Consider the following 15,130-nt stretch of genomic DNA (forward strand, 5'->3'; position numbering starts at 1 on the left):
ACTAAATATAGTGCTTAAAGCTGTTATGACAAGAAGAGACCGTATGATAGTCAGATGTTGTCGTTGATCAATCGATTCTTTGTCATCATCTCCAGCTCCACACAACCGGAATGGTAATCGTCTCGCTGCTGATTGGTGCGCAGCCACGACAGGGATTAAAGATGGTTCCATTTTATGACGGAATTTACCCTTTTTTCAGTTGAGCGAACCAGCCAAAACCGAGCCGCTCGGCTCAGAGGCAAACACCTAAAAAACCACCGAAACCCTTCACATTTCTCCACCGACTTCATCTCAACGGCGAGAATAAACAACAACGCCACCACCAGAGTCCTTGCATGCCAACCTAGCAAAACCTGACAGCAAAGACTGCACATATTCACAAAGATGAACGCACCACAATTATTCCGAAGGACGACCCCCTTCGTCTGCCGCGCCTGTCGTGCCGCCCGCAGCAGACACGAGCACAGCAGCACACCGGCGACGATAGCTGCCGCCCGCCTTATCCGCCACTTCTCCTCGAGGCCGGCCGCCGCGAGGGCTGCCACCACTTTTCAGTCGTACAGTCTCCCTAGCCACCCGCCGACGGCGCGGCCGCGGAACGCAGATGTGTCGGTAGAGACGTCCATCACGCAGCCGATCGAGATGCCGCCGCTGCCGCGCGTGCACGAGACGAGACCGCCGCAGGATGTCGGTTCGCTGGGGAGCAGCAGGTCGGGCGGTGAGGAGAAGCCCCTGATACCCGAGGTGGAGGCGCAGGAGTCCAAGCAGGAGTTTGTACCGGAGGCGTCGAGGGAGAAGGCGCCGCAACAAGAACAAAAGCAGCCGCAAGCAGCGGCAACACAACCGACAGAGGAGAGCAAGGCGTCGACAGGCGCGGCGCCGCGAAAGTCGAGACTGCGGGCGCCGCGCAAGGCGGCCATGAAGCTCACGCCGGCGGCCGTGGAGCAACTGCGGACGCTGCTGGATCAGCCGGAGCCCAAGCTCATCAAGGTCGGGGTGCGGAACCGTGGATGCAGCGGGCTGGCGTACCACCTCGAGTTTGTGGACAAGGCGGGTCCGTTTGACGAGACAGTCGAGCAGGACGGCGTCAAGGTCTTAATTGACAGCAAGGCGCTGTTCAGCATCATTGGCAGCGAAATGGATTGGATTGAGGACAAGTTGAGCCAGAGGTTCTTCTTCCGGAATCCCAACATCAGTAAGTTCCTACTCATTTGCCAGATGATGGTTTTGCGTTGTAAAATGATTGGAGCTAACTCGATTATCAGAGGAGGAATGCGGCTGTGGCGAGAGCTTCATGGTATGAGTGGACTGGTCTTGAGGTGATGCAGTCTCTCCAGACTATTCTCTCACAGGCTTGACTGGTATCACGAGCTATGATTTCTCGGACTGTACAACAGATGGCAATAACGAGCGTTTTTGATCATTTACATCCTAATGAGGTACATTGCATTGTTGGAGCTTCCATTGGACGCTATAGACTTCTTCGGAGCATCATTTGAACGGAAACATAATAAATATATCGCTATTGGCAGCCAGTTGTTATCACCCGTGGATATTCATCACATGTGTATGCAGTCTTTGGACATTTAACAATTTTTATTATGTTAATAGAGTCTGATCCGGCCTCATATGAGTCAGTAAACTGATGCTACGCAAGGTAGTTAGAAGCGCGCGTTGACGACACGGCACGCGTTGCACTTTATGAGATCTCCACTTTAATTCGAGAAATTCCGTCATGGCATCGCGATTTCGCTGAGCAAACACAAAGCAACATAGCCTCGCATACAACCACTACACTCAAGCATACATGCATTGTTTCCTAGTCCCCTGACCGATGCGTCTTCCATTAGCCGTAAACTAGATCGCCTCAGCAGCCTAACACCGAAACCGTCTCTAGCATGGTCGAATGCCCCATCTGCAACCGAAACGTGCGTGCCACCGCCATCAACAGCCACCTCGATTCCGGCTGCGAGACGGGCCTGGTCGAAAATGAGGGCAATAGCAGAAATTCCCCTCCGCCGGTGACCGATGGTGCAAACGGCGGCTCTGTCCCCTCCTCGACGGCAAATAATCCCCCCTCGGCGACGCAGAAGCGATCCGCATCCACCTTTTTCCAGACCCCCGCCGCGAAGCGCCATGCAAACCCAACCACGAGGCTCGTGACGGCCTCTGTGCCGGCCAAGACGAACGGCACGAAACGCACCTTCGACGAGGGCCCCGGGCAGAGCTCACCGGGAGAGCACAACCACCCAGACGGCGCCGTCTTTACATCCGCGTCGACGGCGATCGCAGGGCCGTCTGGTAAACGCGTCAAGCCAAACCGTGCGGCGCCGTTGGCGGAGCGGATGCGGCCCCGGACTCTGGATGATGTTTACGGACAGGACTTGGTGGGCCCCAGCGGTGTGCTCAGATCGCTGATCGACTCGGACCGGGTTCCATCTATGATACTATGGGGCGGATCGGGGACGGGCAAGACGACCATCGCCCGCTGCATAGCGCAGACGGTCGGTTCGCGGTTCGTCGAGCTCAATGCGACGTCTACAGGAGTCAATGAGTGCAAGAAGCTGTTCCAGGAAGCCGCGTCGGAGCTGGGGTTGACGGGCAGGCGGACCATCATCTTTTGCGACGAGATACACCGCTTCAACAAGGCGCAGCAGGACGTCTTCCTGAAACCGGTCGAGGCCGGCACCATCACGCTCATCGGGGCCACGACCGAGAACCCGAGCTTCAGGGTGCAGTCGGCGCTGCTGTCGAGGTGCAGGACCTTTACGCTCTCCAAGCTGACCAGCGAGGACGTCCAGAGGATATTGGTGCGGGCGCTGGACGAGGAGCAGAAGATCGCGGGGGATGATGTGCAGCCTGCCAGCCCGCTCATAGACGCCGAGATGATAGCATATCTTGCGAATTTTGCAGACGGCGATGCAAGGACGGCTCTGAACCTCCTCGAGCTTGCGCTTTCCCTGACCAGGCCGAGGATAGACGGCGATGGTGACGTCGCGGCGGGACCCGTTGCGCTGACCAAGGAGGATGTAAAGAGTGCACTGACGAAGACACTGGTTTACGACAGGGCTGGAGATCAGCATTACGATAACAGTATGACCATCCCTGATCTCTATACTTTACGCCTACTCCCCATATTTCCGAAACTAATCCAGCACTATTTACAGTATCCGCCTTCCATAAATCGATCCGCGGCTCCGACCCAGACGCAGCGCTTTACTACCTCGCCCGCATGCTGCAGTCAGGCGAGGACCCGCTGTTCATCGCGCGGCGGCTCGTGGTGGTGGCTTCTGAGGACGTAGGCTTGGCGGACAACACGCTCCTGCCCCTGGCCACGGCGGCCTACACGGCAGCGCAGCAGATCGGGCTGCCCGAGGCGCGGATTCCGCTCGCGCACGCGACGGTGGCGCTGTGCCTGGCGCCCAAGAGCACGAGGGCGTACCGCGGCCTCAACAACGCCTTTACCGCGTTGAGGGAGCCGGGAGTCGCGGCGCTTCCCGTCCCGATACACCTGCGCAACGCGCCGACGAGGTTGATGAGGGAGATGGGCTACGGTGCAGAGTACAAGTATAATCCAAACTACAAGGATGGCAAGGTCAAGCAGCAGTATCTGCCCGACGACCTGGTCGGGAGGAGGTTCCTCGAGGAACGGGACCTCGGAACAGAGATTGATCCCGACCTGGGCGAGGATGGAGGGTGATTCGGCAAGTGTCCTCCTCGTACGATGTCCTGTGGTTTTGTTTACTGGTACAATGGCGGAACTGTTGTATTTTAGGATATGCACAGCGCGGCTTGGCTATGCGTCAACATAGACCCGGGCCGAAGTCCGGTGTATTTACAAGGGGCTCTCTCTTGTTGTATACATCTGTTTAATAAGAACCCGGTAGATTCAAAGGATTAAAACCCGATGAGCAGAAATATCTTGCCCGGTGGTAGGCATGAATAAGTCACATGTTGCAAGTCGCGGCCATCACGTGATTGTTCAAAAAGCTCGGGAGTTCCCACCAATAATTTTGCTTCTCTTCCCCGCCAAATATGAGGTGATCAATCTGCTCGGTATTCTCCATGCTCGACACACGGCAGTTGTTATCCGTTGGAACAAATACCTGGAACGGCCATTCAACATGTGCATTGCCACGAGAGACAACCAATGCCAAGCGAACGGAATTCGCATCAGTTTTTTGAGTTGGTTACACATCCGTGTTGTTCATGAATCGGGTACCTTAGCAGTGCCACTGTGATGCGGGCGCGAATTTGAGTTTGTCTTGGCATTAGATACTATGGAACGACTGACTGGCTGCGTTCGTCGTCAATCCAAGAAACATCAAAGGTATCAATCAGCGCCATGCAACTACGATTACCAAGTGAAAACAAGCCAGTCAAGCCAGTCTTGCTAGGTCTGGGCAATTGCTTTCTCGTCTTTGGCATGCTGTCCAAGCTGTCTCCAGTTCTAGACCAACTTGGCTCCCGAACGCCCAGTTTCGTGTAGGGTAAACATTTGGCGGATATTGACTTGGCAGCTGTGGTTGGTCCTAATCAACACACCGAAGTAGTGCTCTGTAAGAGGAGCTTTTTTCCCGTTCCAAGGCTTACTATGCGATCCGCAAAGAACTTGCTGACGACAGGCACGCCGAGCGTTGGCGCCGCTGAGCCAAGCAGCTTGGCTCATATACGCAGTCTAATGCCAAGACGACCCGCCTCGGAAGTGGATCAGGATGAGAAGGAAAACGGTAAAAGTGAGAAGCGCCTTTGAGACTGTTTCGAAGGAAAGGGACCGACTCGCGGTGAAAAAGGCAAAAAGGATTCCAGAGAAAAACATATAAGAAAACGGCACAAACGGCAAGAATTCGATGGTTCGAAAAGGGGAAACAAACAAACACCATGCTTATCGCTCGTTCGGCAAACTCGAAACTGAACATTGAATGAACCGATAGGAGCTAAAAACAATTGTAATGAGGCGCTCCGCATATGGAGCCCAGACTGGCCCGTAACACGCCCAGCCTCTTGGCTCGCCCGCAACCTCTTGGCAAGAACGCGCGGAACCAAAGCAAAGCATTGGCAGCGACCACCGTGGTCAACAGCACCGGGGTCCAGCAAGGATGGAGTTACATGTCTTGGCATTTGGTCTTGGCGATGCAACCGCCATTTTTTTCTCGCAATTAACTGAAAGCCCAGGGCTCCGTCTTTCTGAAATGGGGTTAAAGAGAAAAAAAAAAAGGGCAGAGGTTCGTCGAAAGGCCCGCTCGGTAATTCTCATCATTAGTTTGAACCTGGCTAATTTTTTTCTGTATGGGTTTGGAGGTTCGTTTGCCAAAACATCGCGAGCTAACGAAAGGAAAAGAAAAGATACTTTCAACAATCAAGGCATTACGGCACAGAAAAAAGGGAACTGGGATAATTGTCGCTCAATTGCGACAACAACTGCAACCAAACAACACGACGGCGGCTACTTCCGCGTCGTTGTCGGCAACCTCAGCAAAATCCACTGGCTGCTGGAGGCGTATCGAATTTGCTGGGTTGAATCGTGCGCAGTCCCGGTTGAGGTGCGCACGCTGAGTCGGACAGGAAACCGCCTGGCTAAGGGAAACCAGGCCACAACCACGATTTGAGAAACCAGGGATTCTGGAGGAACAGGGAAAGGGTCCGGCTGGCTTGGGCGCTGATATACTTGGTCACGGGTATCGCGCCAGAAGTCAGGGACGGTTGAAATCTGGAAACGACCAACCACCAGCACCAACCAGAAACAACAGCCACATACAACCGCAAAAATGCGGCAATCGTCAGCATCATCCCCATGGTCATGGGCATCACAACAATCACAACAAGCCCCCGGAAGGCCGCTGGCCAGGTTATTACCACTACTGCTACTGCAGCTGGTGCTGTTCACGACGGCGGCTCTCGGCTTCGACCCGGTCAAGGATGCCGAGTGCGACTCGGTCGACAGCATCTGCCTGACTTCCTTCAGGTGGTGCGCTCGCAATGGGCGCAGCTGCCACTACCCAGAGGGCGTCGACGCCTACATCCCGTGGTCGACCTCGAGTCCCTACGCGATGCTGTACCACGGCAACGTCTACGACGTCACGTGGAAGCAGGCCGTGCCTGGGGTGCCCGTCAAGATCGAGTGGTTCTTCTCGGAGAAGCTCTATACTACTGTCAATGACGGTTGGGGCACTCCCCAGGTCATGTGGAGTATGAGTAAGTGGATGAATCTGTGTGTTTTTTGTTAGCAGTGGGAATGCTGCCAGGCGCGTGGAGAGGCAGCGGATCCGGATGGAAGACGGCTATTGCACGCTGTCCAGACAAACGATAAACACAATGCTAATTCCACGTGCCCTACCCACAGACACCACAGACAGCTCATTCACGTTCGACCCGCTCGCCATCCTGATGAGCTTCCCGACGCAGTACAGCAACATCAGCTCGGGCGAGGCCATCGCGGCCACGCACGACGTGAGCAACTACCTGCGCATCAGCCAACCCAACGCCACATCCGACTCGCAGCGCGCGCCCGCGCTGACGGATCAGTTCCTCGTCCACACGGGCTGGACCGAGGAGTTTGTGCGCAACGTCCAGGCCTTTGACGCCAACCTGTACGGCCAGCAGCAGCGAAACTGGCAAATTGGCGTCGGCGCCGGCATCGGCATCGGCCTGCCGCTCATCGTCGTCCTGAGCTGGTTCATGGGCCACCGCCTCGGCACAAAGGCCGGGTACGAGCTCGCCGCAAAGGTGGCCAGGAGGAGGGAGGTCAGGGAGATGAGCTAGAAGCAAAGACACAACGACCGGGAGGGTGTTTTGCTGTCGAGCCTGTTAAGTTGCATTGTACAAACTGATGAAGCGTTGTTCTTTTTTTGTTATTTCCTGTAATGTTCTCGATGAACTCATGGGCTTGTTTTGCGCCGGCGTTTCGGATGTCTCTTGTTGGAGGGCATAACTCATGATTTGCGGCTGGGTGGATCTGCAGCCTTCATTTCCTAGATACCCTCATAGTAATGTTACCCACTCGTTTTATTTTCCACACATATACCGAGTGCCTCTTTGTATGTTGAAAAGGTACGTACGGGCTTCGGGACGTCGGGAGGTTTTCTCATCTAGGGCTAACCAGCCCCTAGCGTGTGTTATGGCTTCCCCCCAAGGTGCCATCCCATGCGGTATCTTGCAGCTAACACCGGCCCAGAGGGACGCCACCCCAATTCTAGCTTTTAACGGTCTGTACACTTGGGCGCATCGAACATCAAAGCATCGAATGTTCCATGGAAGCGCGGAACAACCTTTTTTTCTTCTTCTGGCTGGAGAAAAGAAAAGCGCACGTGGTGCTAGGCTCATTTCTCCAATACATGCTGTGGTGACACCCACACACACACAAGGTTTGGGGCCGTCTAGCTCGGCAAAAGCCGAAAGCGCAACAATAGACTCCAACTCAAAGCTGAGCTAGAGTCCACATGGAAGAGCGTTTGGGTGCGTAGGTGGGTGAGACTATATGCGTCCGTCCCAAAGACCGTTCGTTTGCATCGGTCGATAGGGAGGCTTGGTGGGGGTGTTCATCCGAATCTTGCCTTTTCTTTGGCAAAAAAGGCTTTCACGGTGGCATTCTTGACGGAGAAAACGGCATCGACTTTTTCTAAATTTCGATCATCGAATCTCGCGAGGGATAGCAGCAGATCCGAGTTCCGGAATTGGAGTGTTACTGCGGCTGTGTTGGTTGTATTACATTCTGTATTACCTTCTTTTTGTGCAATTTGTATCCGGGCGGGTGGGCTGAGCTTTTGTCTTGAAAGCTTCGCAGGTATCTTATTTTCAATATTCTTTTTTTAGTTCTTGTCATGGGGATGCCGGATTGCGGATACCACATTCCAAGGCAAGGGTTACACCAGTGTTATCAGGGCGCGAGGATGATCTGGATGATCTCCAAAATACCTAAAACTACTACGGTATTCAGCTGCCGCCATCCCAGGGTAAACATCTAGAAAATGCCAGCAAGAGAGTGGAGCGAATGATGTCCTTCGTGGCCGGGTCGATGGAGCCTGGACACGTTCTCGGTCAGACGGGCCATGGTTAGCGGCCGGACGGGATGTCATTGACCTGCAGGATATTCAATTGTTCAAGAAAAAGCTCCGGGGGAGGATCCAGACCCCATCCTTGCGGTCGTTTTTGTTTGTCCCCTTTTCTGCATTGGTGTTGCCGAAAATAAAGGGGGAAAATGGAAGGGCTCCTGCGGGTGATAGAATCAGCCCATTCTACCCCACAACGTAAACTCTAGAACTACGGGTCTCCAGGGTGCAAATATAGGCAGGTACCATGCCTCGTGGTAACATCCACAGACCCGACCCGGCGGAAGACGGCTTTGAAAAGAGGTACCTGATCTCGGGGTAGGAGTTGCATCACTGCGTATCTTGAGATTGGTGCTGGGGAATGTGGAGCACATCCAGGTGTGTTGAAAGTGGTATGATATTTGATCTTTTGATCTTTAAATTTTTTTTCCTAGTCCGGTAACACAAACCACCCGACTTGCTTGCGTGGGGAAATCCTGTGCTGTTTACGTCCGGTGATATCCTTGGGTAACTTGAAGCATTTCCCTTCTGCTCAATTACAGTAAGTTTATCGTCAATGAGATAGGCTGCATTTTCACAAAAAAAGAAATTGATAAGGTTCTGGATCGTTATTTTAAGCCTTGATAAACACTTGCCACTATGGTTGGGCGTTCTTGGGCATTCTTGGACGTCTTGGCTTGACTGCGTATTACACCACAAAATAGAATGAAGACAAGTCTAAAAACGCCATGCCTTGGCTGTCAGCAATTGTCTCTATAACCGTACGATGGATATGGGAAACAGTGAGCCTCATGCTTATCCACCCTCCCTGAATTGTCTTCTCGGCTACCGAGCAAGGTATTTGGCATCAAGAGCGTTATGTGGCTGGCTTGGCTGGCCATGAAGACTCGTTGATGTCAGGAAGACCGTTTTCCCGACCCATGTTGTCAAGAAGAAACAATCAAAGCTCCCCCGCATTTCCCCGCCCGGGTTTGCCTCCGCTATCACATCCCCAACACCAGACCCATGCTTGCCATGCTTGCCATGCTGGAGAGAAATGATGGCGGGGAAAACCCGAGTCCCGCAGAACATGATAGGTGCCGCGAGTCGGGGCACCCTCGGCCTTTTTCTTCTTATATTTTCTGTTTGCGCCTGACCGAATTGCATCCACCATCAACCACCAAGTACGGATACTGTAACGGGAAAGGGCGTCATACCTATATCTTACCAAGATCTTGGCACCACTGATCAGGTTGATGCTCCGCGAGAGGACAGGGTGATTCTTCATCTGACCCATTGCAAGTCCCGGTGGTCCCGCAATTGGTCTCTCTCTTTTTTTTTCCTTGAGTACCACCCACCCACTGCTTGCGGTGAGAGGAAAAAGAAAAAAGAAATAAAATGAAAATAAAAAAGACATGCCCGGCTGTTACACAAAGAGGCGGAAATGTACTCCCTCACCAAGAGACAGACACCCAAAGTTGGCGAGATGATCATGGAATATGGAATGGGCGTGCGTGCAATTATAGTATTCCCCAGTTATCGATCAGAGTCTGGAGCTCTGGGGCACCAGCGGGTTAACGAGATACGAAGTATATCGGCGTTATTATTAACTGGACACCGGGGTTGTTATGGGGTCAATGGCAAATTCTTTTACTTTCCCCGCACGAGAATGACATCGAGTCAGCGAAATCAACCTTGGCGGTAGAGGGGGTGCTTTGTACTTTTTTGTAATCAATGTCCAGGATGTGTTTGTTTGGCTCGTTGTTGATTTTCTTTTTCTCTTTCTTTTTATCGTGCTGCATATTTCTGCGTAATCACTATGCACACTAAGAACCGGGGGTTTCCGTGGCTTCAGATGCTGGCAGTCTCACATCCAATAAGATAAAAAAAAAGGTTGGAGAAAATGCTGGCTAAAATGTTGCCTCGTGGGTTCGTTGACGAGGTTGCAGCCGCCGCCGCCGCTCTGCAGACGTCAGGGATTTTTGCGGCACAAAAATAATAATCGGAGAGTGAAAATGAAATAACGAAAACCCCAAGACGGAAACTAAGCAGGCTCCCGCTGCTAGGTAATTACAAGCGAATTTACCAATATAGCTCGCTGATCTTTAACGTAGGTAGTCATGTAATGTACAGCAGACCTTTGAACCCATGCGCCGAAAATCATTAGCGTATGCAAGCGTGCAGAACGAAAACCCCCCACGGAACATTGGAACCCGAGGGAAGTATCTCAAAGCCAAAATAAAGACAGCCTTTTTGACAGCCACAGCCACCACCAAGTAGAATCAACTGACCCCCGGGCCGATTGTGAATCCCTACCAGCTACGGTAGGTACCTTGCTCTAGTTGCCTTACCTTGCCAGTAGCTGACCTTTCGCCTTCCCGAAAAAAAAACTTATGCTTGCTCTAGAAATGGGGTAAGAAGGTGGGCTGGTGGAACTTCCGTCCTGTCTTTTTCGCGCCCTTGCCCTGGTTTAGGCTCGGTTTTTCCCCTCGTCATGGCCATGCATGCAAGCATGCCTGCCTTCTCCAAAAAGAGCCCACCTTGGAGTCGAACCCGGCCTTGCGTCGTGTTTCGTCTTGGCAGGTAGCAGTCTGGTTCGAAAGATGCTTCCCACACAACATCCCAAATTTCGTAAATGAGGGTCGGAGTTCTTCCATTCGTCCCTTGGCCGGGCTTGGTTGCAAAGAAAAAAGTCGGGACGGGGCGCCGATGTTCGGTAAACGGTTTGGAAGGATACATAAAGAAGGGCGGTCTACATTTTCTTCTTTTTCTCTTTCTTTTCCTGTAGGTCCCGGTTCAAGGTTTCAACGTGCATACCCAGTTCACCTACCTTTTAGGGTCCCCCAGTATCTCTTCGCCATCGTTGAAGGACTACTGCAACCCTCACGTTCCGACTCTGCATTACATTGGATCTTCCTTATTATCCTGACCTACTGGACCGACTTGGGTACCTGTCAGTAAAGCAATTATCTATCAAGTCAAAGCAGCCTCAACCCGTGTACTGGATAGGCATTTGCGACTCGGGTTTCGTCATCCTTTTCCAAATTTGGATCGCATTTACAGATTCGTCAGCCTTCAGACTGAAAAACGTTCACGCGCGACGAGAAATTGCGCCTGTATTACCGTTCACCACCGCTAGCGCTGCAACCGATCATATCCTCCCGTTGCGCAAAGGAAACTCGCAAATCAAAAAGAGTTAATATTTCTTGAGAAAAGGAGGCGCATCTAACCCTCTTCGGGTCTTTTCCCTCCACCTACCCCCCTCACACCACCGCTCGAGATCTGAGATTTGAGGACAATCAAAGACGCCAAACAAAAACCAAAGATGGCCACATCTTTCGAAAAGGGCGATGCCCTGGAACACCAAGCAAAAAGCTCGTCAGACGGCAGCCGCCCTGCTGGAGACTCTGGCGTTGAAGCAGAGCGTGCTGCCCTTCTGGCAGCCCTTCCTGACCCGGATGCTGGCAAGACCCCCGAGGAGCGCGCAGAAATCGTAAGTCTGTTTTTTGTTTACGGCTACGAGTATCAGTCGGCTTGCGCGATCCAAAGTGGCTTCCTGAGATGACGGTCAGGTGAGCAGCTATCTAACTTGCATGATTTTCTTTAGGATCGCAAGTTAATGTGGAAGGTCGATCTCGCTTTGGTCCCATGGCTTTCTCTCCTGTGAGTGACGTCTTGCAAAAACCCACGCTGTGTTTCACTTCCAAGATTTTCAGACTAACATGACACCCCTCGCCACTATAGCTATCTTATGTCATTTCTCGACCGAACAAACATTGGCAATGCGCGACTGGCTGGACTTGAGGGTGATCTTGGCATGAAGGCAGACGGATCTGACTACAACCTCTCCCTGACCATCTTCTTCATCAGCTATGCCTTGTTCGAGCCTGTCACCAACGCTCTCCTCAAGCGCATGACCCCTCGCATCTTCTTCACCGGCATCATATTCGTGTGGGGCGTCATCATGACCCTCATGGGTCTTTGCCACAACTTCCCGGGTCTCCTGGCTGCTCGTTGGTTCCTCGGAGTCGCAGAAGCTGGCCTCTTCCCCGGTGTCAACTACTACCTCTCCTGCTGGTACAAGGGCTCCGAGATTGGTGTGCGCTCCGCAGTCTTCTTCTCTGCTGCTGCCTTGGCTGGCTCCTTTGGTGGTCTCCTTGCCGCCGCTATCGCACAGATGAACGGCATTGGTGGCAGACCTGGCTGGGCATGGATTTTCATCATCGAGGGTATCGCTACCGTTTTCGTCGGCATCTTCTGCTGGTGGCTTGTGTTTGACTGGCCCGAGACTGCCCGCTTCCTCAGCCCCGACGACCGCATTCGCGTCCAGCGCCGCCTGATTATGGACCGCCAGGGTCGCACCGCCGAGGACTTTGACCGCCGCCACATCTACGAGGCCCTCAAGGACTGGAAGACGTACGGATACATGGTTATCTACATGGGCTGCTTGGTCCCGCTCTATGCCTTTTCTCTCTTCTTGCCCACCATCCTGCGCGGCATGGGACACGTCGGCACTCGGGCTCAACTCCTCAGTGTACCTCCCTACGCTGTGGCCGCCGCCCTGACCGTCACTATCGGTTTCATCGCCGACAAGACCAAGATGAGAGGTTACTGCAACATTGCAACCGTGACGATTGGCATCATCGGCTTCGTGATGCTCATGGCGACATCGGATCCGCGCGTGCAATATGCAGGCACCTACTTGGGCGCGGCTGGAATCTACCCTACCATCTCCAACACCCTTTCGTGGGCCATCAACAACACGGAGGGCTCCCTCAAGCGCGCCGTTGTTCTGGGCATGGTTGTAGGTTGGGGGAACCTGAACGGAGTGGTGTCGTCAAACATTTACCTCGCGCGCGAGTCGCCCAAGTTCTTCACTGGTCACGGTGTAGTCATGGGCTACCAAGTGATCTGCCTCCTGGGCGGTTCAATCTTTATGCACTTGGCTTTCCGCAAGATGAACAAGGATCGCGCCGCCGGCAAGATGGACGAAAGCTGGGCTGCGCTCAGCCAGGAGGAGAAGTGGGCTCGTGGAGACAGGAGGCCCGACTTTGTCTACACTCTGTGAGCGATCGACTAAAACCCGGGAGGGCATTCATCATTTACTAGGCGACTGGGATTGGCGTTGTGTTTGTGTTTTGCCGTCGATGATCTTTTTTTCGACGCCGCCATCAGATTATTGATTTACGATTTGTTGTTGAGGCATATATTGGCATATGTTGTGTTACTTGAAAGGCTGTCTTCAGTGTCAGCCTTTTTATTTCTCGTCGCACGAGAAGAGAGGCAGTCGGAAGGGGCGCTGATTTCATGTCATCAATATTCCGGATGCTTGCAGATGAAGAGAGAGGTGAAGAAGGAGAAGAATAAAATAGGGAGGTGGTACATACATTGTAAACCGTGGGTGGCATTCTTGTGTGCGAGCATGTATGGGCCGAGCCATAGAAGATATGACATACCCACCAGATTACGAACAGATAGAAGCGAATCTGACGACGATGACTTGATATTGCTGAAATTCCCAATATCGATCTAATTTGCGAAACGGGAGCAACACGCTTTACGAAATTCATGGTGCATACAAGCTTTTTTGTTTTGCTAGCAGGTGGTTCTTTCATGGTCTTGGCCGCTGAGCAAAGCCGTTGGACACGCTCAAAAGATAAGATTGCGCCACCTTCTTGGCTCCCGATGCGGCAACATACTGTAGGGAGCCCAAGGGATTTAGCCCATCTCGGCTAAGCAGGGACAAGCCCTTGGTAGTGCTATTAGGGAGTACTGCAAAGTATGCATCATGTCTGTTTTCTTTTTTTTTTCTTTTTTTTTCTATTCCCCCGATGACAAACTTGTAGGGAAAACGACCCGATTGCACATCGGGCTCTCCGTCATATGAGGAGCTGCGGCAACACAAACACAAACACATGGGACGTAGCACAGCAAGACCACATGGCAGCCACGCGGGAAATTTGAGCGGGGTGACGGCAAAGGGAAAAAAAGGGACCTCGAGGTATGTTTGTGTTTCCCTTCTTGTGTGATTGTGATTTAATTTCCCAACCCTCGTCGCCTTGTCTTCCCCGACATGTTTGGGTCTTGTGGAGGTGCGATGGGCTCGGACCCGAGCTTTGTTTGGCCTTCTTTTCGAGGGTGGTGTACTCGATAGAGAAGAGGGCAGAAAGAATCTGTAGCACAAGGATAGATTGTGAATTGCGACCTCGTCCTATGCTCCTCGGGATGTTTTTGGGCGTCTTTGTGTTTGTTGGGTGTGTCTTGCGGGAGGTTTGTTGGTGTTTAGGTGTGGTTTGGTGTCACTCCGGTGTTCCCCATCTTCTGTTCTTTGTGTTCCTGCTTCGTTTTCAAGTTCTGGTTGGAATCGCTGTTTGTGCTTTTGTCGCCGTGTCTTGTGCAAGTGAAGCCACCTCGTTTCTTGACTTTGCAACGGGTGAACTGTTGCTCGAGGTTGTTTAGCGGTAGCTCGGGCCTGAGGATGCTAGATTCACGACACAGCTGAAGTGGCATTCATCAGCTTCTCGCTCGCATGAAAGGATATCCAGAGCGAGATTTGGATGGCTAGTCCGTTGCTGATGGACTTGGAACCTAGCTAGCTACCTAAACTTTCTGTCTATGGGTTGATATGACTAGATTGTGTGGGTCGAAAAATGCTTAGGTGTTGAGGTTTGTTGCTTTGAGGAACATGTCAAGAAAAAGACGAAATAGGCATACATGAAAGATTCCACAGTTAGAAAGACCTCTGAAGTTCGGGCTGGTCCTGCAAATGTAGTATGATGATCGAATTGCTGAAAGTCAAGAGTAGTGAAGGGATTTGGAGTCATGGCCAGCAGCTACGCAGGGCGGGTAAACGCATGGCTAGGTGAGATGGCAGTAAAATGATGGGTTTGGTCATCACAACAGTGAGCGATACGCCGAGAGGCAAAATTTGGGAGGCACTGTGCCCCCACATTACTCAGGAGTTGCGAGTTTGTGAGGAAGGTGCTCCAAGATGCTTCACAGAAATGGTAAAAAGGGAGTGGACTGGGGTCATGTCATCTTGGGGTTGGGCTCTCAGCAGGCAAACAAAAATCGATATTTTGATTGGAGCTTGATTGTTCCAC

General features: G+C 52.4%; 4 protein-coding genes across 4 annotated transcripts; all 4 read left to right on the forward strand.

Annotated features, from left to right (window-relative positions):
- The first annotated feature begins 169 nt into the window (after positions 1-169).
- MGG_17504 (iron sulfur assembly protein 1) lies at positions 170-1,535 on the forward strand. The gene is made up of 2 exons (XM_003718859.1): positions 170-1,195; positions 1,266-1,535. The coding sequence occupies exons 1-2, from the start codon at positions 385-387 to the stop codon at positions 1,301-1,303; spliced, it is 849 nt and encodes a 282-aa protein (XP_003718907.1). The 5' UTR covers positions 170-384; the 3' UTR covers positions 1,304-1,535.
- Positions 1,536-1,760: 225 nt separating this feature from the next.
- MGG_17505 (AAA family ATPase) lies at positions 1,761-4,029 on the forward strand. Its single transcript, XM_003718860.1, has 2 exons — positions 1,761-3,093; positions 3,168-4,029. The coding sequence occupies exons 1-2, from the start codon at positions 1,899-1,901 to the stop codon at positions 3,698-3,700; spliced, it is 1,728 nt and encodes a 575-aa protein (XP_003718908.1). The 5' UTR covers positions 1,761-1,898; the 3' UTR covers positions 3,701-4,029.
- A 1,174-nt stretch (positions 4,030-5,203) lies between these two features.
- Positions 5,204-7,033, forward strand: MGG_00205 (uncharacterized protein). Its single transcript, XM_003718861.1, has 2 exons — positions 5,204-6,195; positions 6,344-7,033. The coding sequence occupies exons 1-2, from the start codon at positions 5,769-5,771 to the stop codon at positions 6,760-6,762; spliced, it is 846 nt and encodes a 281-aa protein (XP_003718909.1). The 5' UTR covers positions 5,204-5,768; the 3' UTR covers positions 6,763-7,033.
- A 3,509-nt stretch (positions 7,034-10,542) lies between these two features.
- Positions 10,543-13,533, forward strand: MGG_00204 (uncharacterized protein). The gene is made up of 3 exons (XM_003718862.1): positions 10,543-11,520; positions 11,635-11,690; positions 11,772-13,533. The coding sequence occupies exons 1-3, from the start codon at positions 11,353-11,355 to the stop codon at positions 13,093-13,095; spliced, it is 1,548 nt and encodes a 515-aa protein (XP_003718910.1). The 5' UTR covers positions 10,543-11,352; the 3' UTR covers positions 13,096-13,533.
- Positions 13,534-15,130: the final 1,597 nt, after the last annotated feature.

The sequence above is a fragment of the Pyricularia oryzae genome, chromosome 5 (assembly GCF_000002495.2).
Source record: "Pyricularia oryzae 70-15 chromosome 5, whole genome shotgun sequence".
NCBI classification, from domain to species: Eukaryota; Fungi; Ascomycota; class Sordariomycetes; order Magnaporthales; family Pyriculariaceae; genus Pyricularia; species Pyricularia oryzae.